This window comes from Sturnira hondurensis, unplaced genomic scaffold (genome assembly GCF_014824575.4).
Source record: "Sturnira hondurensis isolate 20B ecotype Veracruz unplaced genomic scaffold, ASM1482457v3 Scaffold0005329, whole genome shotgun sequence".
NCBI classification, from domain to species: domain Eukaryota; kingdom Metazoa; phylum Chordata; class Mammalia; order Chiroptera; family Phyllostomidae; genus Sturnira; species Sturnira hondurensis.
The window spans coordinates 5,207,115-5,233,049 of record NW_028077960.1 but is presented as its reverse complement, the minus strand read 5'-3'; the positions used below and the strand labels follow the sequence as shown (position 1 = coordinate 5,233,049).

Below are 25,935 nucleotides of genomic sequence, written 5' to 3'. Positions count from 1 at the left end.
GAAACAGAGAGTATGGTCAGTCCAGGGACAGTCCTGGCTCCTTCTCTGCGTTGGGTTACCGGTGGGCCTGCCCTGAGTTGTCGTGAGCACCTCGCTGCCGGTTTCTCCGGGCCTGCTCCTCCTGGCTGTACCTCAAAGCCCAGCCCTCCTTTCAGGGCTGCCCTGCTGCTGACAGCTCCAGGCAGCCAGGCTGTGACCCCCTTTCAAGGGTGGGGTGACTCCCAATGCTGTAGGTTCTCAGGATTTTCCTTGTGTTTAAGGGAAATGGAGCAGAGAACTCCCCTTTGCTTTCCTCATTCCCACTTCCTTGGCTATTTAATGGCATCTTGGTCCACACAAAGGGAGAGTTAATCACTAACACCTGTTTCTGCTCCCAGACCCACAGCCAGGCACTTGACAGAGACTTTCCCACCTATTCCACATAATTAGCATATTTAAAGAAACATAGTTGGAGCAGTTTAGTCCTACAGTCTCTACCTCTGCGAAGAAGCCTGTGTCTTCTTCCTTCACAAAGGGACGGCATTCTTCTCTACTTTGTCATTAAGACAGAAATACATGATTATATTTTACATGAAATATGTGGTCTTGGGAAAACATTTGTTTTCACTGTTTTTTGATACATTTCCCCCACTTATTTACATTTTCCCTAGGTAGGTCACCCGAACATTAGGCTGAAAACTGTTCGCATCTCCTTGAGTGGTATACCCTCTGGAATATCTATCTGCTTTCCCTTTTTTTCTGCCATCGGAAGACCTTCTCCAGTCACAAGCAGACAAGTCTCTATAGCGCCCTCCAGCGTCCACTTGCACATTCAGCACATGCTAAGCAGGGTGGTCTCTGGGCGGCGCCGTGGGAACACAGAAAGATGCATCTGCTGTCTTAGAGGCCTCCCTCTCTGCTACACCAACGTGGATGTATTAGTTAACAATTACAATACAGCTTGGTAGCTGTTGCACTGGAGGCAATCAGAGGACACAGGGGGACAAAGGCCAAGGGCTCTGCCCTCAGCGTGGTGGGGAGCCTGGCAAGGCTCAACTCCCAGACAAGGCGCATTTACATAAATCACTGGGGGAGGGGACTCGTGTGTGCATTTATTTATTTCTATTATTAACTGTTCTTGCTACTGTTACTTCATTTTCACTTTTTGAATAGCTGTATTTGCACACGTTGGACAAGTCATGCAGTAAGCAAAGGGTCATAGAAGTGCTGTGCAGTAGAAATATGATGTGAGTTCAGATGCGATGTGATCTCACATTTTAGCCACATTTTCAAAAGCGAAACAAAAGAAGTGAAATTCCTAGGAACACTATATTTTTTAATCCACACATATAAAGTTATAATTCCCACATCGAATCAGCATGTAAACATATTAATGAGATACTGTACATGCTTTTTTTGTACCCAGTCTTTGAATTAGTACAAAGTGTATTTAACATTATAACTCACTCACAGCAGTTTGGAACAGACACATTTCAAGTAGCCACGTGTGACTAAGTGGTGAGATAGTAACCTCTCCCTCATGTTTCTGCCCTGAAGCTACTGAGTCCCCCTGCCTGGAAGCAGCAGCCGTTGCTGCTGGCCTCTGGGGTGTTCTTCCGCACTCAGTTGCCGAGAACACAAGCAGTTACACTTATACTCACCCACAAGCAGTTAGATACATTTGCAGGCAAATAATGGGACAATAATCACATTGTTGGGCATTCTGCTTTTTTTCACTAATAGCAGATTTTGGCGACATTTCACGTCATTACTTAGGAAGCAAGCTCAGCTTTTCTTTTTCACTTATTATTTATGTTTCTGTAGAGTGTCCCATTTCATGGATGTCACAAATGACTCAGTCTTTATCGATGGCCATGGAGGTGGTTTTCACTCTCCGGTGCCTCTAAACAGTTGGAGCTGAGTTTCCAAAGATGTGAAGAGTGACAGGAGCTAACCCTGTGAGGATAGGGCAAGGACACTCCAGAGGGGCCAGCAAGACAGAAGGCGGGGTGCACAAGAACACGTGGCTTTGGGGTCACTCTCGTGACTCGAGTTGTCTGAGGAGCTGAGTGTGTGTGACCGGCACAGGAGGGGAGGCTGGAGGGGCAGGCGGGAGGAAACCAGGCTGCAAAGTATCCTATGAAGGGGTTTGGACTTCTTTTCCAGTGGGGAGTCATGAGCAGATTTTAGGAAGCATGGAAGAATAAATAAATGATTGAATTAATAAATCATTGGGGGAGGAGGGACACCTCTTCCCTACTGATGAATTCTGGTTAGTAGATGGAGAAGGATGAGGGAAGCAGAAAGTAACCATGTAGAGCACCACAGTGGTAATCACTGCAGGCAAAACCTCCTGGTAAACATTCAGATTATTCACCGGTGAAACTTTGAGAAACAGGATATTTGCATAGCCTCAAAGTATCTCCCCCAAAATGTGTATTAATTTTTGTGATGGTTTTAACATATGTCCAAATATTTTTTGATATTCCCCCTCCAGGAAGTGGAGCTTAATTCCACCGGACTTAATGACTCATTTCTAATGAATAGGGTATGGAAAAGGAGAAATAATAACTTTACAGTGGACAGACCTGGCAGACGTCACCTTAGCCAAGGATGGGAACAGGGGCAGATGAATCTGAGGCCACGGACAGACTGGAGAGGGCTCCAGAAGGAAACTCAGTCAGACCTGGCAATGGTTTGGATGAGGAAGCGAGGGAGTAGGAAGACTCAAAACAACGCCCAGTTTCCATCCTCTGGGAATAAGATGGGTAATGATATCCCTCCCTGAGATGGAGAAAACAGGAGGAAGAAGAGGTTTCGGGGAAACACCAATTCTTTTTCAGCCCCATTCAGTTTCAAGTATATTTGAAAGATCCAAGTATCCATTAGGCAACTGGCTACAGGAGCCCGCAGGTCAGCAGGAAGAACCAGAGTAGACTGTGTGGAGAGTCTGGCGTTTGGAGGGTGGCTGGGGTGGTAGAGTGACGAGGTGGCTCATGGGGACTGGGTGGGGGGCGCAGAGCCCAGGTGTTCAGGGGCTGGGACCAGGAGGTGGCACGGAGACTGGAGCACATCCAGAGAAGTGGTGACCATGCAAGCTGGTCATTAAGAGCTGACTTCCAGAGGCATGCTGCTGGGGCCAGCTCACTGGCTCTGCCACCGTCCCAGCGTGTGACATGGGGCAAGTTGTTTAATCTCATAAGACTGTTGTCAGCATTACATGAGATGCCATCTGTAAAGTTCTTAGGATGCTGCTGAGCTGGTGGTGCTCAGCAGAATTTTGGCTCATGCTTTCTGGAAGCTACCGATGGTTCATAAAGAAGGGTATGCACATCACATCCCTCAAGATGACTGTTACCAATAAAGCGGGAAGTGTTGGCAAGGATGTGGAGAGATTGAAAGCTTCAGGCATTGCTGATGGGATGTAACATGAGGCTCCCACTACGGAAAACAGTTTGGTGACTCCTCCAGAAGTTAAACACAATGACTACAGGGTTTAGCAATTCCACTCCTCAGCACACACCAGAAGAACTGAAGGCGGGTTCAAACAGAGACGTGTCCACTCGTGTTCATAGCTACAGTATTCACAGTAGCCAAAAGGTAGAAACAGTCCAAGTGTCCATCAACAGATGAGCGAATGGATAAACACAATGTGGTACCTAATCGAGTGGAATATTATTCGGCCTTCAGAAGAAATGAGGTTCTGATGCATGCTCCAGTGCGGATGAACCTTGAAAACATTATGCTAAGGTGTGGTAAGCCCAGCATAAAAGGACAAATATTCTGTGATTCCACTTGTCTGAGGAACCAAGAACAGGCAAAGTCATAGGGACAGAAAGTTGCGTAGAGGTTACCAGGAGTAGCGCGAAGGGGTTTCTGTGTGGGATGATGGAAAAGTTTCGGAACTGGATAGTGGCAGTCGTTGCACAACTTGTGAATACACTTAATGCCACCGAACTGTACGCTTAAAATGGTTAAAATGGTAAGTTTTGTGTTCGGTATATTTCACCACAATATGGAGAAAATGCTAGTTACTGCTGCAAAGAACTCAAATAAGATAAGCCCTGAAAAATTGTCCTTTGCATGCATTTCATGACACAGGGGCCACTGGTGACATGTCCAGAGTCCTCATGGGGGAGCAGGGGTCAGAAGTCAGCTTGCAGTGGGTGGGAGCGTGACTGGGAAGTGCCTAGACTAGGGCCTGGCAAACTGTGGCCAGGTCTGGTCCACTGCCTGTTTCTGTAAATGAACCTTTATTGGAAGCCAGCCGGGCCAACCCATGTGTCTGTCAGCAGCCACTCGTGCTGGGGCAGCAGGATGGAGTGGTTGCCACAGAAACCACATCGCCTGCAAACAGAACATGTTTACTCTCTGGCCCGTTGCAGAAAGTCCCCCAGCCCTCGCACTAGAAAAGACCCCTGGACATTCAAGAACTTTTGCTTTCTTAGGCAATTTCTGCATTTGTGGTGAACTTACTGAGAAGATAGTGCCCCTTCAGTCACCAAGCAGAATGGACGCAGGCAGACAACAGGAATGATGATGAGGATGATGAAGAAGGAGGAAGCAAAGGGGGAGGGAAAGAGAGGAAACGCATTCCTTCATCGTACCTTCTGGACAAAGGGGTTGGAAGTCCCTCCACCCAGCCCTCCCATGTAACGCCCGCTACCAACTTGTCATGTGACTGGTGAAAGTAAACAACCTGAGATGGCAACTAACTACAGTTTGGTCTAAAGTTTCCTCATTGGGCAGGAAAATGCCCACAACCTGAAGCTTTTCAAGTCTCTATTAATTTATCCTCGGGGACTGGGTGCCAGTATTTATTCAGGTCAAAAAGAAAGCCAGCATCTTTAGTACTCACTGTGTGTCAGGAGCTGTGCCAAGTTTTGTGACTTAGTGACCCAAATGACAGTCATTATAACTATTAGATGGCCGTCCACACTTCACTGGTGGGGCGGCCGGGCTCCCTGGGGTTAACCAGTCACCCCCAGACTCACAAGGTGTCAGTAGCAGAATGGGGGTTTGAAAGGGTCAGCCGGATTCCAGGCCCAGGCTGCCCTCTGTGCCATGCGGTCCACCTGTCTTCTGTGACCGCCAACACCCTCGTGATGGTTCTGTGGGCCCATTTTAAGTAGAATCTAGTATTTGCTGGCTTCTCAACCCATTTTGCACCATGAGCCTGGTGATCTCACAGTAAGAGCTGGCCAGCAAGGTGCGTCTCGGGTGCACTGTGTGCAGGCGTTAGCAGAACCCGCTTCCCCATCTGCTCCCATGCTGCCTGTGCCCCCAAGACCGAACCTGGTTCACCTGCCTTCACCCAGAGGATCAACTTGACACCCACCCTGCTTTTCAGTGTGCCCTGCCAATACCACCTGACACCTGGGCTTCTCTCGTCCCCACCTCACCATGTATTTTTACATCATCGGTTAGGCGACCCAGAGAGTCAGCAAGAGAGGGATATAATGGCTTTTCCAGTTCCATATGATCAGTGAATAAACACACAGCATCCTTATGACTTCTTTGATTGAGACTGCCCTTGATAATGCAGACTTTGACTGCCTAGATTTCTGTAGCCATCAAACCAGAACCCAGTGAGAAAACCAGCTGATGCCCAGAGAGGGTTGGCAACTTATCCAGGCACACACAGCTTGTTGGCAGCAGCTGTGGGACTAGGAGGCCCTCCCTCCCATCTCCCCACTCTCAGCCAGGAGCTCGTTCTGCTGCAGCTCACCGCCTCCTGCCTGCCTCAGCTGGTGAAGCAGGGTCGTCCTCCTGCATGTGGAGTGCTTACCTTGGAGCCTTTTCATGAATGAGACCAGATGCAGAGCTCCACATTGATCATTTCTGTCCCTCCCCTTTCTGCTTTCTGTTAAAGGCAGCCCCCCAGCTCCCAGCTGGCTCCTGTCCCCTCCCCCAACCGGGAGAAGTTATTACATGAAGAGATCAGCTTACCAGTTTTGTCCCGAGCAGAGGCTGAGCACGGAGCTCCGGGTAGTACAGTGAGGGAGAGCAGCGGGAGCGGCGTGGTGCCTAGCGAAACTCCAGGGCTGGATTCCGGGACACAAGTGCATCTGCTGTTAGCACTTGGCAGACGGAGCTCTCCTCTAGGGCCGTTCTAACTTTGGGTAATAATGTTTGTCAGCTACCTGATATTAACACTGCTCCACGTTCAGACAGCAGTGTTAGCAAGACCTGGGGGAGAGGTAAGCCAAATAAAATATCTTGTCAGAAGTTGTATTTTTGTCAGCATTATATTTCTCTCTCTGTCTTTCAAGAGGGATCAGGGAATGGGCTTTTATGCTTTGCAAAGAGTAATGCTGTATACTGCTGTTTTAGGCTTGCCCGGCCGTTTCTTTTCGGCAGACTTCTCTTCTTGAAGAGACCTGTAATTTGTAAAACCTCATTCGGAGGCTGTGCAGTTGCTGCCCGGGGGAGTTGGCATGGCCCTGATGACAGATGCCTGGAGGTGCACGTTTCTCCTGCCACTGCAGAATGAAGAAAGCGTGCGTGTCAGACCCTGCTAGGCACGGACACTGTTGCCTTTTGAGAACTCTTCTCCAGAGTTGCAGAGAAAATGTGCATGCTAGAGGAATTGCTTTTCTTCACTGCCTTTGCATTACCTTTTCTCCCTTTTTCCTTTGATGTGCTCGGAAAAGTCTGTGCTCAACTTTCTCTCACGGGTTTGTGGAAGGACAGTGATGCATCTCAGGGCTAGGCACGTGTCCAGATCTACCATGGAAGGGGGCGCGTTGGAGGCCCGTGAGGATGACTTGCTGTCACTGGTTTAGTTTATTGCTTGCTGCATACAGTTCTGAACATCATCGAAGCCCATAGGTGCCCATTTTTGACACAGGCAGAGATTGGAAGGGGTGATCATGTGGCCAGAGAGGGAAGCACTTAGGTGTATCCATCCTTGCCTGAAGTAAATTGACCTCGTCCCCTCCTTGTACTCCTTACGCTGATGAAAAGGCACAGATGCTTGAATAATGAAGGTCAGCCTTCCCTGAATCTGTCTTCCTCTCTGAAAAGCCAAGTGAGAGTGTGTCTCCGGAAAGGTCCGTGGGGCCACCTCACAGCTTTGTCTTTTGTTGGCACTGTCAGGACAGGGTAGGCTCTGCAATAATGTGTAATTAATTATTCTCTCTGCTCTAAAAGGAGGAAAGGACAGTGATCCCAGACCCAGGCTGCAAGGCTGGCTGTGGTCTCAGCAGGCTTGTTACTCTATGCAGATAGCCACGTGGCTCCAGGCGTGCAGAGTGGGTCACTTGTTTCAGGCTTTTAGCCAATTAGTTGCCCTGGCCCTCTGCCCTTCAGATATTTTCTGGGCTTGTGAGGGTCTCGAGGGCTTGAATGGGAACTGGAGGAACTGAATGGGTTAGTGATGCTGGAAGCTGAAAGCAAACCATTGCCCTCTAGTTGTAGTTGAAGTTCGCAAATTCCCTGTTGATTTTTCACTGTACGGAGTAAATGACAAATGTGCCGGCCTAACTCAGCCTGGAGCTCTTGGGCATGTGAGAGGCGAGCTCATATGGAAAATATTTCTATCAGTGCTGCACGGGCATATGGTCCGGGGAGACCCCCGTCCAGAGCGACTCTCGGCGCTCCAGCGGCCCTCAGTGGCGTGCCAATTACTCTTATTAACAGCGGGGCCAAGGGCAGGTTTCAGTTACCTGCACTCAGCTGGCCCCGGGGAAAGGCCACTCTGGAATGTGTGTGCCTCCAGCCTTGTGTCACATGCAGAAAGGCAAGAGTGTCTCTGTTTCCCTTTACAATCAGCGAAGCAGATGAAAAATGAAAGGGAACTGCGCAGGCTCATCCAGATCTCGGTGCTGCTCTGACGGCGCTCAGCCCTCGGGGGTGGAAGGCGGAGGAACTTTGTATTCCGAGTTAAAGTGTGCGTGCCCAGTAGCCAGAAAACCCAGGCACGAGTGATGAAATGCCTGCTCTTCTGTCCCTTTGTTCTGCTCTGCTGTGCTAAATAAAGCCCCCCGTGTGCCTTTTCCTCTCTTCTCCCTCGTGTGGGTGTGCGTGCGTGCGTGCGTGCGTGCGGTGTGTCTGCACACTGCAAAGCTGTGGCTCCGTAAGCACTGTGCTCCTCGGAAGTTGTACAATTAGTGGGATTCCTTTCCCCTCTTGGAAATGAAATGATGAGGAAGGAACGTGAGTAACTCCCCCTCCCTCCTTAAAAAGAATGTAGTTTATATGGAGCTTTGAAGAATGTGGCATTTATTTATAAGAGGCTGTTTTTTATAGCCACGTTACTTACAAAACTCACCCATAAACATGTGGCGTCGTCCCCAAGTCACCAAGATTTCCTTTTTCTCTGCTAGCCGGTTTTCTTGCAGGCTTTAATTGTCTTCCCCTTGGATGTTCATAAAAGCACATGAGGAGTAGGAAGAAAGGGGAAGAAAGCCTACACCTAGTGGCTTTTAGCTGGCTGTGTTCTCAGCGGGGGGCTGAAAGCCACTCAGCAACTCGGTCAGTTTTCTAGGGTGCGCGGTCCTTCCAGATGAACAGACGCTGGCAGGTGGTGGGAGGAGAGGGTGTAATCCAAAGCAAGCCTCATTTGGCATCCTGTTGCTGGCAGTGTTGGCACCAGTGACTGGCACAAGGACAGAACAACCTGGTATGGTGCCAGGGTATGGGTTTGAGGATAAACACAAAGGACTCTTCCTTCTTTTATTTTCTGGTTGCAGAAACATTAAACTCATTAAACTGCAAGGCTGGCTGTGGTCTCAGCAGGCTTGTTACTCTGTGCAGATAGCCACGTGGCTCCAGGCGTGCAGAACATAGAGGGCCCCGCCCAGGTAGCTCACTGGATTAGAGTGTGGTTCTCTCCCTGGTCAGGGCACATACAAGAAGCAACCGATGAATGCATAAATAAGTGGAACAACAAATTGATGTTTCTCTCTTAAAAAAAAAAAAACATGGAGGACACTACANAAACACAAAGGACTCTTCCTTCTTTTATTTTCTGGTTGCAGAAACATTAAACTCAGAACATAGAGGGCCCCGCCCAGGTAGCTCACTGGATTAGAGTGTGGTTCTCTCCCTGGTCAGGGCACATACAAGAAGCAACCGATGAATGCATAAATAAGTGGAACAACAAATTGATGTTTCTCTCTTAAAAAAAAAAAAACATGGAGGACACTACAATGTCTTTGCCCTTGCCCTTGTCAAAATTAGGATAGCAGCAACGCTCACTTGTACAGGTCGCAGGCATCCCCTAAAAGAATGTAAAGGACCGAAAGGTAAGCCCAGATTTTTGGTGCATCCATCAGTGTGGGAAACATGCCAGGATCCAGTTTCTTTGCAGCAGAATTGGGCAGGGCCAGGGGGAATTTCCTTCCTAAACTTGGACTTGCCTTCTCAGGTAAAACCAATAAGATACTGTTTCAGGTAGGGAGCAGGAAGGACAGGCAACTAGAAACCTGTACAGTTCTATCTATTGTGGTCAGATAAATTTGTAGAAGTAAGTCAAAAAATGTTTATTTCGGTTTTGATGAAGAAGCAATTTGACAAAGCCTACCAATTTTTTTTAAAAATCTTGGCGGCTAATGAGTACAGTATTTCTTCTTGTGGCGATCAAAATGTATTGGTCTTAGATAACGGTGATGGTTGCACGGTCTTGTGACTATGCTAAAGACCACTGGATCGTACACTTTAAAAGAGCAAATGTGATGTCTTATTAATGATATTTCAATGTTTTTATCAAAATAAATAAATAATAAACATCTCCTCGACCCTGCTTTTCCCAGGTCTGACACTTTATCTCTTATAGATGACTCAGAACGTGCAAAATGTTCTCTGAGCCACTTTTCATAATTAGGCTATTGCAGCAATCTAAATGTCTCTCGACCAGAAACAGTATGCAGATGTTCAAAAGCATGAAGGTATTCTATATGGGCCAATATGAAATGACCACCGGGCTATGTTGTTAGGTGAGAAAATCAAATTGCAGAACAATGTGTATAAAATGAGTTAACATGTTTGCTTGTCCTCTCTCTCTGGAAGGATCTATAAGGAACTGGGCATGTGGGGGGGGGTTAGAGTGACTGGGGAGGAGGGCCACAGAGAGCCCGTCCATACTTCCCAGTGCCTTTGGTACCTTTGAGTTGTTTGCGGTAAGCGTGCCTTATCTAGTAGAATATAAAAAATAAAGGATGTGATGTAATAATAACTCACTACATAATAAGTGAAATCCGTGCCATGGGCAGTAACGTCCTCAGCAATAGTTTATAGCAGATGCTAAGCTGAAGTACGGATGAGTTTGTAGCTGCAACGCTGCAGCTCAGGCTAAAATGGTGCTCTTTAGATGATTCATTCACTCATCTAACACTTACTTATAACCCCTCTGTTTTTGGGGTTTTTTTTTTTCCATTTTCACAATGAGGATATCACTAGCTACTTTAAGGAATGGTTAGAAGGATTAAATGGGATGTGTATGGAGCTCTGAGCTTGGTGTATCAGGCACATGGTAAACAGCATTTATTGGCTGTTACTACAATTACTGTTGCAAATGCTACCAGGGTGTGCCACCTGAGTGATGAGAAAAGGAAGGTGGGAAGGTAAGATCTTTGTCTTTGATGAGCTTATACCTTAAATGCAGTACAACAGCACAACCTTAAAAGCATGCAAACAGTCAATGATCATGCAATAAGAAACTCTTTAATTGCAAAGAGCAGATTCAAAGAGGCGATGAAATCTGTCCAACACCATGAGAAAGATGCCATAGGCCATGTCCTATTAAATGGAGACTGGAAGGACTGTGTGTTGAGGTCTTCCGGACAAGCCCAGGTAGCAAATTGATAACCCAGCACGTAGCTGCACCCACAGCTCTGCGCTGCTTCAGTGACAGCAGAGCAAAGTCAACAAGAGAACAGTCAGGGAGATCCAGGCACCAGCTTCCAAGGCTCTTCTCCCAGCAGAGGCACACAGGACACACAGCTTTCTAGGAATGGTGTGATGACACGTGAAATGTTGCCAACCAGGGAAGCTTGTCAGAGACTCAGCGCTCAGGGTTTTTATTGGCCCTGGCCCCGTGGGCACCCGCTGCCTGCCATGCACCAGCATCACAGACCCCTTCGGGGAGCAGGTGTTCAGCATAAATCATGTTGTCTGTACGGTGTGGTCACGGTGGGTCACTCTTAACAGTTCTGGGAATGGCGGGCACCCTCCCCCAATCCAGGGTCTCAGAGGCCAGCCAGTGGCCAACCCCGCAAGCAGGCCTTTTTTAATAGGAAACAATCAGATCTGCTACATTTGTTAACTCTTTTCTGCACGACTGAGTAGGCATTTCAAATGGAAAAGAGGGAGGGAGGACATTCCAGGAAGAGGGAAGAGGTCTGTGAAACCCCAGGAATAAGAGCACAGCACATTCTGGAAACAGTGCTTCGCTGAGATTCCAGAAGCCTGCGTTGCGAGGCGAAGTGACGGGGTTTTCAGGCACCTGGATTGTGGGGGTCAGAGCTTTTACCCCGTGACTTTGGAACTTCCGGAAATTCCATGTCTACATTCTTAAGATTATCTTTTGATGGCATGTCATTTAGGTTAGCACTGAGGAGCACTTTCTGAGTCATAGATTTTTGAAATTACTCTAAAGGATTAAATCAAATTAAATAACAAACATTGAGTTGCATGGTAAACAGTGACAGCGTATATATAAAGCTAGCCATGGTTAGCAGTGCCTGGAGTGTTGTTTGCAGTGAATAGGAGCGCAGGATGAATGTAATGCCTTTAAGGACTGATTCCTGGTGGATGCTTCTCAGGGCTCCCCCTTCCTTTCCCTTTCTGATGCCTAAAATGAAACCCAACCATGTGGAACTAACTTGGTAAATCAAGACCTGAGTTCAAGCCTTGAGTCAACCACATCTAGCCTTACGACTTTTGACACTTGTAGTGTTTTTAATTAGGAAAGCTGCTGTTGTAAAAACAAATTCAAGCAATAAAGAAACACGAGGAATAAGAAGTTAAAGGTTCCTCTTCACTTCACGTTCTCCCCATCCTTCTTCCCACCTCAGGTGAAACCATGCTAGCAACTTAGCATTTGTCCTTCTAGAACCACTTCTACACATTTATGATCGTACGAGTGTGTGCATGTATGTGTGGCTAGGTGTGTATGTGTGTATTATCCCTATAACTTGCAAATAGTGGCCTAACAACTTGCAGCTTTCATAATTTAAAAAAATTAAAGTGTCGCCCTGGCTGGCGTAGCTCAGTGGATTGAGCGCGGGCCTGCGAACCAGACGATCGCGGTTCGATTCCCAGTCAGGGCACATGCCTGGGTTGCAAACCGGTTCCTTGCAGGCTAACTACCAGCAGGGGATGCACAAAAGGCAACCATACATTGATGTTTCTCTCCCTCTCTCCTTCCCCTCTAAAAATAAATAAATAAATAAATAAAATCTTTAAAAAAAAAAAATTAAAGTGTCAAAAGTCACATGGCTAGGTATGGTTTCACTGCTTCTTTTCTGACGGCCGGTGTCTCTTGTTTCTACCTCTTGTCTTCTCACGATTGCTAGGACTTCCGGTGCACAGTGTTGAATCATAGCTGTGAAAGTGAACATTCTTGTCGTTCTCCAGACTTAAGTGGGAAACTTCTAATATTTCACCACTATGTGCAATGCCTGCCAGATGTTTAAGGCAGATAAGTTTTATCTAGTTATAGGTTCCCTGCTAAGTTTTTTTTTCAGAAATGATTGTTGAATTTTATCAAACATTGTTTGACTTCATCAAAATGCTCATGGTTTTCTCCTTCACCCTAGTTATATAGTTAATTAGAATACTAGTTTTTTTAATATTTTTTAATATTGGGCTGTCTTTGCATTCTTGGAAGTAACTCATAATCATGGTGACATACTCGTTAAATTTGCAATTGGGTTTGATTTTTGAATATTCATTTTGAATTTTGTCTTTCTTCATAAGTGCCATTGGCGCGTGGCTCTGTTTTATTGTGCTTTATAGCAAAACTAGGGTTTTGCTAAGTTTGTAAAATAAATTCAGAAGTTTCTCATCTTGTATGGTGTTTAAACCAGCCCTTCTGTGGAGGGGCGGTCTTTGGCTCCCTTTTCTTTCATTTCTAAAAAAAATGTGTAATACTTTTTATATCTATGTGACCATAAATATGACATATAAGCAAATTATGAAGCAAAATAATAAAACAAACACCTGTGAACCCAGCACCCCGCTAAAGAGCTGAAGCGTCCCCAACACTGCAGGCCGTTCCCAGGGACCTCCTCCTCACCTCTCTCCCGTGGAGAGCCATGATCCCGAATTTGATGGTCCTCATTTTCTTGGCTTTTACTTTAATAATTTCTCACTTACATACATATCTCTAAAGAATGTAGTGGGTTTTTTTGTTGGCTTTTGGTTATATACACACACAGCTTGATTCTGTGTTCTCCACGATGGTGCAGGCAGCTGCCGGTCGCCCCGCCCATTCGCCCTACTGGGGGTCTTCTCCTGTGTAACCCACCACCTTTCCCTCTGTCGGCAGTTGGGTTCTTGCTGCGTTTGTTTGGTGTTTTCCCGTCGTGAATAATGCTGCTATGGGCATTTCTGCACGCGTTTTCTCACATATGTAGGCAAGGGTTTCTTTAGGGTACGTGCTCAGGAGTTGAGTTCCTGGGTCATAGTGTGTTTAAATCTACAAGAAAATGTCAAATTTATTTCTCAAGGAATTGTGCCTGTTTTCACTTCCACTAGCAGTGTATAAGGGTTCTCTCGGTGACCTAACTCCTTAGCGATACTTGGCGTTGTCAGACAGGCTGATGCTTGCGCGACAGCAGTTGTGACCTCTTTACTGGGACATGTTATTGGACATTTCCCTGGTCACCAACTGCGGCTACACGACAATTTGTGTGTGTGGGCAAAATATGCATGTTTTCTTCTTCTGTGAAATGTTTGTTCATGTCTATTCCCTGATTTTAAATTTGAGTTGTACTTTCTCACACGTTAGGAAGTTTTTTTAAAAGTATACTTTGAGTATGAATCTTTGCTCGTTACCCCATGTCACATTTCCTCCAGTTTATGGCTTGTGTTTAGACATTTATGGTGTCATTTAATGAACAGAAGTCCTTCGTGTCAGTAGATTTGAATTTATCAGTTTTATTTCCTTACGCTAACGCTTCCTATGCCTGTTTAAGAAAATATTGATCTCACAGTTACAGACTCAGTCCCCTATGTGCTTCCCTACAGTAATTGAGGTCTTGCACTGCACGTTTGTCTTTAACAAACTGAGAATTGTTTTTTCTGCACAGTGTGAGTAAGAGATCTAGTTCCCGTGTTCTCGTGTCGGCAATGAAGTGTCGCGGGACCACTTAACCACCTTATTTTTTATTCTTTGGGTATGTCTTTGCTATTCTTAGACATTTGCTCTTTCTAAAATTTGAGGTTAACATCAATTTTCCTTAGAAAATCCTTTAGGAATTTTTATCAGAATTGTATTGAATCTGTAGGTATGAGAGCACTAACATCACTCCAACACTGAGCCATTCTATCCATTAACATAGTATAAGCTTTATATTATTTAGGTCTTCTTTGAAGCTTTTCAATAAATTGTTATCATTTTTTACACAAAGGTGTCCCACATATTTTATTTAGATTTAGTCCTAGCTACCTCATTATATTTTTATTATTATAAATTACATATATATTTTTAAATTAATTTTGTTGGTCGCTAATGGTAGAAATGCAAATGATCTCATATCCAAGCAATGTGCAAAACTCTCCAGTTAATTTAAATCAATTGTCTATAGGAACTTTTACAATTTCTAAGAACATGATCAGGTCACCAGTGAATAGTGGTGACATTTTCTGGGTTTTTTCTTTCCCCATTCTTATACATCAGAACCCCCCACCAGTAGCTCTGTTGGCTTGTGGGAGAGTCAGGTGTGACTGACCTCACTGTCCTTCAGGCAGTCCTGTTAGTCCTGCTCTTGTTCCTGGTCCATGCGTATAGACCCTTGCAATTTCTCATTTCTGCAATAGTCTGTTTTGATTATTTCTTCTGCTATGATTTCTGGTCAACAAAAACTTTCTAATATCCAAAAAATCCTCAACAATTTTTATCTGCTGATTGTATCTTTTCTTTTTGTATAGTATTTACAACCGGTATGTCTTTTCTGCCATTAGAATAGAATTTTGGTGAGTGTTGAACCTAAACAAAGTCAGATATTTTTCCAGCAAAGTGAGCTTATTGGGGATCAATAAGAACTGCAGTTGGGGACATGCAGTGTAACAGGGCACCACATGCAAGTCCAGGGAAACAAAGAGAGGACCACACTTTTATGGACACAGGTGAGGCTGTTGTAAAGGAGGAGTCCCTTGGAGGACACTGAAAGTTTAAGTTACAATGACTTTCTTTTTGTTGAGTTATGGCCGCCTCCCATTGGTTGAGTTGTCATTGTCTGAAGAGGAATTTTTTCTTCCTCTTGCTGAGGCAGTAATGTGGTGGGAGATGCAAGGTACTTCGATCCTGCTGGAGTCCGTAGTGTGTGTTGAGTGACATGTGTGTGACAGTTCTCTCTTCTATTTTAAGTGACTCAATTTTAAGTGAGGTTTCTGCCCTGGCTGCTGTGGCTCAGTGGATTGAGAACCAACCTATGAATTGAAGAACTAAAGGGCTACAGGTTCCATCCCCAGTCAGGGCACCTGCCTGGGTTGCAGGCCAGATTCCTTTTGGGGTCATGTGAGAGGCAACCACACACTGATGTTTCCCTCCCTCTCTTTCTCCCTCCCTTCCCCTCTTTAAAAATAAAATAAACAAAAATCTTTAAAAAAATAAATGAGGTCCCTGTTTATGAATTTTTACAAAAGAAAAGAGAAAAACAAATAGCGAAGTCTGCCCTCTGGATCCTTTGTAAGGCACATTTTTATCCTTTCTTGTTTTCTTCCTTTTCCTTTTTCTCTCAAAAGATATTTTTTGGGCAAATGACTTTCTAGACCTCTGTTTCCTCATCGATCAAATGGGGACAATGGAAATATTCACCCCAGTGGTTTACAAGGAACACTATTAGTGAGGTGATGTCGATGTACGTGCTCTGCAGACTGTAAGGGTCTATACGCATGGAAAGGATGACCTCAGCGTGTCCCTTCGACTTGGCTTGTCTTTTCTGTAACTAGTGTTACAGAGCAGCTCAGCTATATTACAGGTTGTGGTTGGCGTATTGGGGAGGCTCAAACAAAATTTCATGGCCACTTTTTGAGAAAATCACTTGCCAAAAAAATAGTTCATGCTTTAGTAGAAAGTCACGTATTTTCTAAATGGAAATATTTAGTCTCAGAACAAATGCTGTCGTGGGTGTCTTTTTTGCCTACTTTCTTGGGCTATGTTATTGGCCTGCACACTCAATTAGGCACTTCTCCTTTAAAAGTAATTTTACTTAAAAACCTTATTTTGTGACTCAACGTATTATAGAAATGTATTTACTTTGGCTTGGAAAGTTAATATGAATGGATAGAAAGAATGCTAAAATGTTAATGCAGGCATATTTAAGGGACAGAATGAGTAATTGATGTAAAAGACCAGGTGGTTTGTGTTACAATATACCGAAGTCTGCCTACCTACAATTTTCTTCCTGTCCATGAAATTCAACAACAGCATGTTGAGTGCTGTTTTGTGTACCAGGCCTGCGCAGAGCACTGCGGGATTCATAAGGAGGTGAAACACTCCGTTGTCCTCCAAAGGCAGGCACCAACAAGTGGGTCAGGCGAGGCTAAGATATGAATTGCCCCAGCATACACATCACACCCTGTGCTGGGGATCAAGAACCATACGGGAAAAAGAGCATTTAACATGGGATTAAAGGGTACTTAGGAGTTCCATAGACAGGTAGTGAAGGAAGCCATTCCAAGTCTCTGGAATGGAATGAATAAAAGAGGTACTCAGCTGGGAAGGTAGGGCATATTTAGACAATGGCAATTGATTTTTTTTCCTTTTGGCTAAGACATCAAGTACACCTAGTAGATGTTGTACTTAATACCATTTCAGCCTTAAAAAAAGGGGAGGGGCTTTCTTTGTGGCCAAGTATACCAATTTCTGTAAATGTTCTGTGGTAGCTTGTAAAGATATGCTTAACATTTTATTATAAATATAGATGTATATAATATGTGTGTATTCTTCTATATCATTATATCATTGTTTCACCTATGGGTATAGTCTTAAATTTCTTAGGTCTACTAGAAGTCGCTAAAACTGAATGATTTCTTAAATGCGTTCCAATGTTAAGATTCTCTGACTCTCAGAATGGCCACTAACCTACAAATGGGCATCACAAATAGTGATGAATAGTGTTCAGGAATACAAACCCCTGAATAGTGTTACTGTCTTCAGCAGAGGGGAGAATACCCATGGGCTCTGAGACACACAGGCCTGACCTTGAATCTCCATTCTGCAAAATGCTTACTTGGGCGGGCCAAGCGACTTCCCTAAGCGTCGTTTTCTTCATCTTTAAAATGGGGAGGGTTATGTCAACATCAGGAGTTTTAGGGAAGATTTAAGAGGTCATTTCCATAAGGTGTTCGGTGCACAGCAGATGTTCAATGGATGACAGCTATCCTTCTCATGAAAATGTGAGCTCTCAAGCCTAATGGAGAAGGATTCTTCAGTTAGGCCAGAGAAATTGAGTTAAGCTACAAGCAGGTATTGTCCAATTAAAGTAGGACGTAAAGTGAGAAGAATGAGAGAGAATGAGCATGGAGCTGAGGAAGCATGCGTGAGAGCAGGAGCAAAAGCAGATCTAGAGAAAGGAGATTTACAGTCAGGAATCCCAAATGTGGCTCCAGATCCCTTAGTCACATCTTATGGAGTCAGAGGCTCTGAGTAGGAGGGGGAGGGGAAGGAACTATCTAGGGTGCTTTCAAATGGGAAGATAGGGCTGTGCAGTTGAAAAGGGGGAAAGAGCAAAAACAGGATTCCTAATGCTAGGACGAGTTGACCATGCCTTCCCAGTTGGTGAAGAATAAATCAGAAAAAAACACCCTGTCTTCCCTAGAGTCAAAAAGTTGTGTTGTGTACCAAATTCCACTCTCTTGAAACATTATTTGAGAAAGAACCTTAGAGATAATCTAGTCCAACCCACTACTTTAACACAGGAGGAAATGGAGTCTTTCGGAGGTTATATGGCTTGCCCAAGACCACCCAGTTGCTCAACCGGGAGCTGGGGGTGAAAGGTCTGGAATTGTCATGGGCCTAGTTGTAGCACCTGAGACCCTTGGGAGAGTGAAAACGTGGGGTAACCTGAAAGAGAGTGGGTGTGGCTTTAACTCTTCATGGCAGCAACGGTTACGCCAGGTTCAATGTGTTCAAAGCTAATTCGTAAGAGAGCTCAGCTGTGTGCAGTTTGTCCCCCATGCTGACCCTGTAGTGATCATTAGATGGATACATCAACCATCCGAGTTTGTTAGAAAGTGGTGGGGAGGTAGGGGGGAAGGTGGGACCCGGGCCTCTACTGCGTTCGCCAGCACTACTTCTGGAGAGCCTGCTGCAGGCCCAGTACGTGCTAAGTGACTGCCACGTATTAGTGAGCCAGTCTGAGCAAGAGCCTGACCTCACATTCTAGCTTTCTTGCCCCTACAGTGCAGCAGAAAAGCCAGTCCGGGTGTGGTGCTGTGTCCATTTCATCACACAGCTCCCTCCCTGCCCACTGCAAGCCCTGCCTCTGTCAGTACACAGATCACAGATCCTCGAGCACCCTCTGCTTTGGCACCTTCCGTAACACCAAGTCCAGGACCTGGTTTGACCTCGTTTGCCCTCTTAGTAGTTTTCCCCATGAACATCCGCTCTTCTGCTGGTTAGCAGCCTAAGGCTGGGAAACCATCCCCACAACCCCCCATCGCCCTGTGGTCTACAGCCCTGGACCCTAGGTGCGTGCATGCAGCACACAATTATTGAGCCTTCATGTCAGACTGAAGCAGAAAAGCTGTGTGTTGACTGAGGAGACACCCTTCAGAGATGAGAGGTGCAGCGGGGTTTTGCTGGGGGATGCACTAGCAAAAACCACTCCAGGAATCTCCACTGAGAGGGTCGGGTAGTGAAAACTCCGTTAGTACCCTGGAGGCAGCTCCTTTCAAACGGACTATTCTAGGAGCTCTGGAAAAGTCGTTCAAAGAGAATTGAAACCCTAAGTGCCCTGAGTAAGCACTACGGGATCGTCAGATGAAAGGGACCCTCTAATCATGAAGCATTTTGATGATTAACAGAATTTTATGCCAAGACTGAAAACCGGATGCATGCCACAGTGATTCATCATTTTGGCTCTTACTCCCGAGAATAAAGGCACAGTGAAGTAGAAAGACAGCAACTTTTCTTTAAAAGCTTGCATATTTTTATTGGGTTCAAATAACCTGATTCTAAGTACTTACGTGGCCTCTGATTTCTCTGTTTCGTAGTATGTCTGTCAGTAACCTCAATAGAGATGGCTTTGTCCAGACTCAGAAAAGGTTGCTATCCAGCCAGAGCTCCCTTCCCCACAGTTACTGCTTCTGTCTCCCATAAATGTATCTGACTGCTGAATACACTCTTCAGCCCATGCAGTGTACATGTACTGAGGCCTTACCGTGCACTAGCCCCCCGGTTTGATGTGCTTGTCGGAGGCAGCCCTGATCTGTCAGTTAAGGGGGGCAGGCCTCTCCATCGGTTGTCCTGGTTGAGGTGCTATTTGGCCAAGTCTGTGACTGAGGGTTATTTTTCCCTGCTTTACTTTTCTATGTTGTTGGGACATAGAGTTTCTGCAGCATCACAGAATAGGTTGGAACTGAGATTTCTGTTTCAGAGTTTAAAGAACTGGAGTTATGTACTTCCAACAGTTCATTACGTTTCTGCCTGTTTTCTCCTCTTTGGGAAGGTGCAGCAGGACCCCGCTGTGCTTATGTTGGGCATTGTACCAGATACGAAAGATGCAAATGTAAGTCCTCACTCACAGGAGCCCACTGGGGAGAACAGATGTGCACAGAGAGGCCACCGGGCAGTGTAGAGTCTGTCCTGTGTGTGGATTGAGTGCCATGGGAACTGAGATGAGGACATGGCTGCTTACGCTGAGGAGAGCCAGGGAGTACTTCACAGAGGGTATTTAGGTTGGGGCATGTGTAGATAAGAAGCTGGTCAGCTGAAGAAGCTGGGAGAGGGGTGCCGAACATTCCAGGCGGAGGGAGCAGTGTGTGCAAAAGCAGGAAGTCTGTATGAGTTCACATCCTATCATCTAGAACCCTTTGCACCCAGATGTGTTTCAGAATTTGTAATTTTGGGGGGATCAGGGGAAGCGGAGGATAGTAGAAGGATAATACAGAACATATATTACACCACGAGCAAGGTCCCAGTCAAATACATGAATATGTGCAGAGCAAAATGTTTGAATGTTCATATTAAGTCGTATTAAGTAAAGACTATTATTAATAGTGTCATATCAGTTAAGTCATGTATTGCTACCAAATGAGTCTGAATATCAAACTTAGACCCCTTCTAAACAAAAGTCCATAGGTTTTTAAACCTTTTGGCATCTTGATTAAGAAGATTGTGGCTGCAATAACAGCAAATTCCTAGTGCTCTCATTGGGCTGACCTAGGTCATGTGCTCATCCCTAAACCAATCACAGTAGCCAAGGGAATAAATAAATATGCTGGTTGGCCAGCCCAAGCCCACACCTGGAGTTGGGCGAAGGGTTCAGCCTGCCTGGATCACAGAGTCCTATCAGGATGATATTGGCAGGTGAAAATCACACACGTCCATTTTATGAGCATCACAGATGTGCCCACATTATAGGCCTAGATCACATAGTCCTAAAGCAGAACCAGCGTTCAAACCCCCTTCTGCTTCATTCCAGAGCCCACGTTTGACTATGGTGCTCAGACATGCTGGTCGAATGTAGACCTCCCCCACGTAACCCACTGCTCAGTTATATGGTGCAGACAGTTGGAACCTGGCAAAGTATATAACAAGGTGCTAATTACATGGAGTGCAGAGAGCACTAGTTGACATAATGTAGAGAAATGGGAGATTTTCATAGGCAGAGCTGGAGCTCAGCCTTGAAGGATGTGTTGGAAGAGACAGGAGAGACTTTGCCTCTGGTTTCTGCTACAGGGACTGTCTTGTAAGTTTCGTTGCAAACAAACATTGAATTTGAGGAAGGAGTAATGGGCAGATTTTCCTGGGCTCTGAATGAACCTCTGAAACCAAAGGACATAAATTATAGGGAATGATAACAAGAAAAACTTCCTTCCCATTCATTGATGAGAGAAGAAAAGCAGTCATTACAGTCCAGATGCTCTGAGCTGGCTTCTAGAAGCTCAGCACACACGTGTGGTGACGGCAGACAGAAGTCATTCCTTCTGGCCACACAAAGGAGTGTTTTCTGCTTCCTCAGGGGTTTCCAGAAGTTGACCCCTTCAACTGTATCAGGCCCAGTGCCCCTGGATTTTAATGATGAGAAATCTGAGGTCCAGTGAGCATAATTCCATGATAAGGTCACAGCTAGCACATAAAGAAAAGTAAGGAGCGAGTGCCTTAATGGTTTTATTTCATATGGTGTTGTTTTAGATTTCTTTTTTCTGAAATTCAGTAGTGAATTCAGGCATTGTTATTCAGTAGCAGTGTGTGGTTTGAATGTTGTGTGTGTTTTCTTTTTATAGGGATTTAATCAACTAAAAATGCACTCTGGTTTTGAAATAGCTCATGAGTGAGAATGCCCGCTCCGTGAGTGTTGAGGGGTGTGTGGTCAGAGCTGTCTGTGCAGTTCCTAGGTTCGGGCTCACGCAGCAGACCCAACACCAGAACGCACCGAGCGTCCACTTTGTACTCGGGGATTAGCTAACTCATTGAATCCCCAGTGAGCCCTCTGTGATTTAGATTATTATCCCATTTTTAGATGAGATAACTGGGGTAGCAAATAACTAAGACAGTGAGTTTAGCCTGTTAAAGGTGGGGCTGGAATTTCTCCTTACTCCTCAGCCATGCTGGGTGATGCCATCTTGCCCTGAGTTTTGGTACTATAAACCCTCATCTCTTGGGTCATTTTGCCCCATAATCCTCATCCCCCTCCTATGCTGTAACCAGGTATTATTATGATTAATGTAATTATTGTCAATGTAATTATAATTGACTCCCTGTGCCTCCGCAAGGCCCTGCCATTTCCTCTCTTGGTTTTTAAATTGTCCTCTTATCTCTTGGGCCCCCTGTGTCCCTGCTCCCTACCTCCTTGGCCATCACCAAGAGGGTTAATAGCTTCTCCGGCCATTGGGTTTTCTCACCTTCAGGGCCAGTAGCCTCCCTGTCTTCCTAGCCTTCGGGCTTGCTTCAAAACAGACTGGGCTCTCTGAAAAACACTTCGGCAGAGAGAACTGTGATCCCCACCCCCTCTAAAAGCTTAAACTCATGTGCTCTCTGGCATATTTTATATCAAGGAATCTTAAAACCAGAGGGGACCAACAGACCAACACCCTCTTGTTAGACATTAGGAATGTGCAGCCCAGGTAAAGGTACTGAGTCAAGTTCACACAGCAAGGCTACTTTTAGTTCTGTCAAGTGGGCCTCTCCCCAGGAGCAGAGAGTGAGTGGTAGTGCCCTTGGCTGTCCCAGAGGTCCTTGTAAGAGCCAGTGCGGGGCAGTCACAATCTTCACTGTGTTTACTGTGTTCCTCTAGATCGCACAACGTCCTTGTTTTGCTTTGGTTCCCCAGACACAGACCCTGAGCCAGGGTCCCAAGTGAAAGTGGTTCATCTGGCAAGTAGTTCCAGGAAACCCCAGCAGGGGAGAGGGGAGACGCCTGGGACAGGTGTGCGATCCAGCCAGTGATGCTGCAGGCAGCTGGGGCTCCATCCTGCTGGGGCCTCTGGGAGACGACGCAGCACAGAACTCAGAATTACTCAACAGAGGAACAAGGCAGGCAGCGTATTTGCCCACCAACTCCTTTTCATTGTTGTTTGAGGGCTGCTTTAGGAGCATTGCTTCTCTGCACTCCCAGCAAGAACAGGGCACCCAGACAGCAGCACAGGTGTTCCCAGCACTCTGCCTTCGAAGCAATGAGTTGAGTGTGGACAGGACGTGGCAGGGTGCAGGCAGACCCCAGACACCTGTGGTCTGCAAAGATCACGAGAGGAAGCTTCATCAGCAGTCAGAAAGAGGAAATTCTGTGTGTGTGTGTGTGTGTGTGTAGTGTTAGACACACTGCTACAGAATAACAATGCCTGAATTCACTACTGAATTTCAGAAAAAAGAAATCTAAAACAACACCATATGAAATAAAACCATTAAGGCACTAGCTCCTTACTTTTCTTTATGTGCTAGCTGTGACCTTATGGAATTATGCTCACTGGACCCAAACACTAACACTAATTTTGATTAACCGTCATGTGTGCTTCTCAGTCTTGGCAATTCGGAAGCTCAGAAACATGAGTAGCTCACCTCTAGCTAGCTCTTGGACAAGACAATCTCTGTCCAAAACTTACCCTTTATTTCCCTTCTCTTACCTATTCTTCCTTCTGGCCCGGTTTCTTTGTATATTTGTCTTGCTCTGTTTGTGTATGCCTTTCAGAGCCTCCTGCAGTCCCTTTGTGGAAATAGGTTGGTTATAAATAAACACAGAAACAGGTTGCCCAGCTGAGAAACAAACCTGGCCTGAGCCGCAAGCACCTGCCGGGCTGCCAGCTGGTCTGCAGCTTTCCATAAAGAAGGTGTTTTCCAGCAGGGCTCCTCCTGGAGGTCCTGGCGCCTAGAGACCACAGAACCCTTGCCCGTGGGGGGGTGGGGGGGGTGCTGGGCCGTGGGAGAGCTGCCGATAAGGGACAGTGCACGTGTTCTTCAGAGCAGCCGCAGAAAGGGGATGGCCGTCACCCACCTGGCGTGTGAAGTGGGAGACAACTTCATGTCATGGGTGCCGTTGCCCGGAGGCCCCTGAAGGCGGATTGGAGCCCACCGAGTCACCACTTGGCTGCGTCAGGATTCTGGGCCCCTTTTATATCGTGGAAAGTAGACAAACACACAAAGGCAAGCGCCCCAGAAGCAGCTTCCAGAACTGTTAATAGCTGTGACCTCACTGCTCTTTTTCTAAAGGCCGATGTTTAAAAACACTTGCTTCTGTGTGTGACTTTTATTGATTAATATTTCTACTGCTCGTCTGTAGCATATGTGACAAAGTTTCTTTAATGAGCATGTTTTACTTTGAAATGGGGGACAGCGAGAGGCAGTTTCTCTCATCTGAATGTTCGTTAACCGTGACACCCCCCGCGTCTTCTTTTCTAAAAATAGGTGTTTCCCTAGAACCATCCGAGGTAGGATGTGGCCTGCCACTCTGAGATCTGAGGTTGGGGTTCTTTTCTTTGCTGCCCTCAGCGCTAAGGAGACACAGATTCTCCTTCCGATCTCCGTGGACGTGGCTGCAGAGCCGCCCTAGGGCTCTCTTTGCCCTTTGGTTTCATGTTTCCAGGAGTGTTTTCATGTAGGTGGAGGAAGGGAAGGGACCAGCAAGCGTAGACCCACTCTTGTTTCTCCTTCTTATGTCCAATAATCAACAGTTTTACCTGTGCCTCTCTCAAAGGTATCTATTTATGATGCCTTCGTTCTGACAAAGATTTGAAACAACCTTTAAAGAACTAGTGACTGTAATGTAGACGAGAACAAGGGAGGAATATGGAGCAAAGGGAGACTTCAGGATAGGAAAAAAGAGACAGGAACGCCCTGCTGGGAATGGGCCAGAAATTCTACTCGGAGCCTTGTAGGCCAAAGCAAAGAAGGGAACACCATCAGATATATGCCCCATAGGTTAAAAGGGGGAAAAAGCGAATCTGTTTGGGATGCAGAACAGCACTAAGCGTTTTGGAGGAGTGTATGTGCAAAGAGGACAAGACGTTAGGCCCCTGACTCGGGATCAGCGCCCTATTCGTGAGGACGGTGACGTGCTACCCACCCAACAGCAGGTGGACGCTCCTCGGTGGCAAGCCCTACCCAGCCCACGCAGTCACGGACAGGAACCCACGCGTCAGGGACAGCTCCTGTATTGGTAAATGCTCCATAGAATTTAAGGTCTGCAAAGGGCTTTCCCGTTTGGGTTCTTACTTAATTATTCACCATAACCCTGTGAGATATTGGCCAGAAAGACATTATTTATCCACGAGGAAAGCAAGGTTATATAGCTAATAATCGGTGGGCCTGAAATATATAAATGCAGAATTTTCAGATACACCTTTTCCATTACTTCATGATCTAGGGAGGGGAAACCATGGTGATGGCAATGTGGATATTTAGAGTCTTAGGGTCTTGGGATTCTTAGCTCTAGAATCCTATACTGAGTTTGTAGCCAGTGTGCACTCCCAGGCCCACCAGAAACTGTGCAGGGTTGGCCAGGCCCCTCCTGCGGCTTCGGGGTCTTCACTGGGGGACAGGGAGGACGACAACTCGCCTGGAAAGATCCATCCCAGCTGGGCCAGCCTCCAGGCACTTCCCCAGACTACTCTCCAAGTGTTCCCAGTCATTTTCGCATTAGCACTCGCTGTGTGGCCCGGCCAGCTCAGCTCTGTGGGCCGTTTAACCTTCGCCATGGTCCCAGCCTACCTGGGGCCAGGCTTGCAGGTTGCATCTTCCAGACTGAGAGAATCCAGAACTCCCTTCGAGCCTGAGGCGTCCCACGGGGCCTCAGCGTGGTGTTAGCAGCCATGGATTTCATTGTTACTGATCGATACTTCATCCTGCGTGGATTGTTCTGAGGAAGATTCACAGTGGAAAGTGCCTGGGGCTGGATCCAGACCTGGCGGAGAACCCAGTTGTATTTCTTCTTTCCTGTTTAAGTCTCTGCGGAGCCCAGAGAGCCCGTGTCCACGTCTTGGATTCCTGCGAGTGAGCCATGTCTGTGCAGAGGGCTTCCCGGGGGGACAGAATGCTGTTAGCTTCCTGTGCCCAGATAAATAAACCCTGTCCTGAGCTTTAGTTTTCAGGTTTGTTTCTGGCATTCCTTTGCCTAAAAGTTTCTGTAT

The 25,935-nt window shown here is 46.1% G+C and overlaps 1 protein-coding gene across 2 annotated transcripts in view; it reads left to right on the top strand.

Annotated features, from left to right (window-relative positions):
• The window catches only part of THSD4 (thrombospondin type 1 domain containing 4), a 593,206-nt gene that overhangs the window by 384,785 nt on the left and 182,486 nt on the right, over nt 1-25,935 (top strand). Inside the window, exon 1 of one of the 2 annotated variants that reach the window (XM_037047152.1) lies at nt 5,940-6,179. The exons of the other annotated variant lie outside the window; for it this stretch is intronic. Coding sequence (XP_036903047.1) covers nt 6,108-6,179 — 72 coding nt within the window. The 5' untranslated portion in view covers nt 5,940-6,107. Of the gene's footprint in view, nt 1-5,939; nt 6,180-25,935 lie in introns of those variants that run through there. 2 annotated transcript variants of the gene reach the window in all.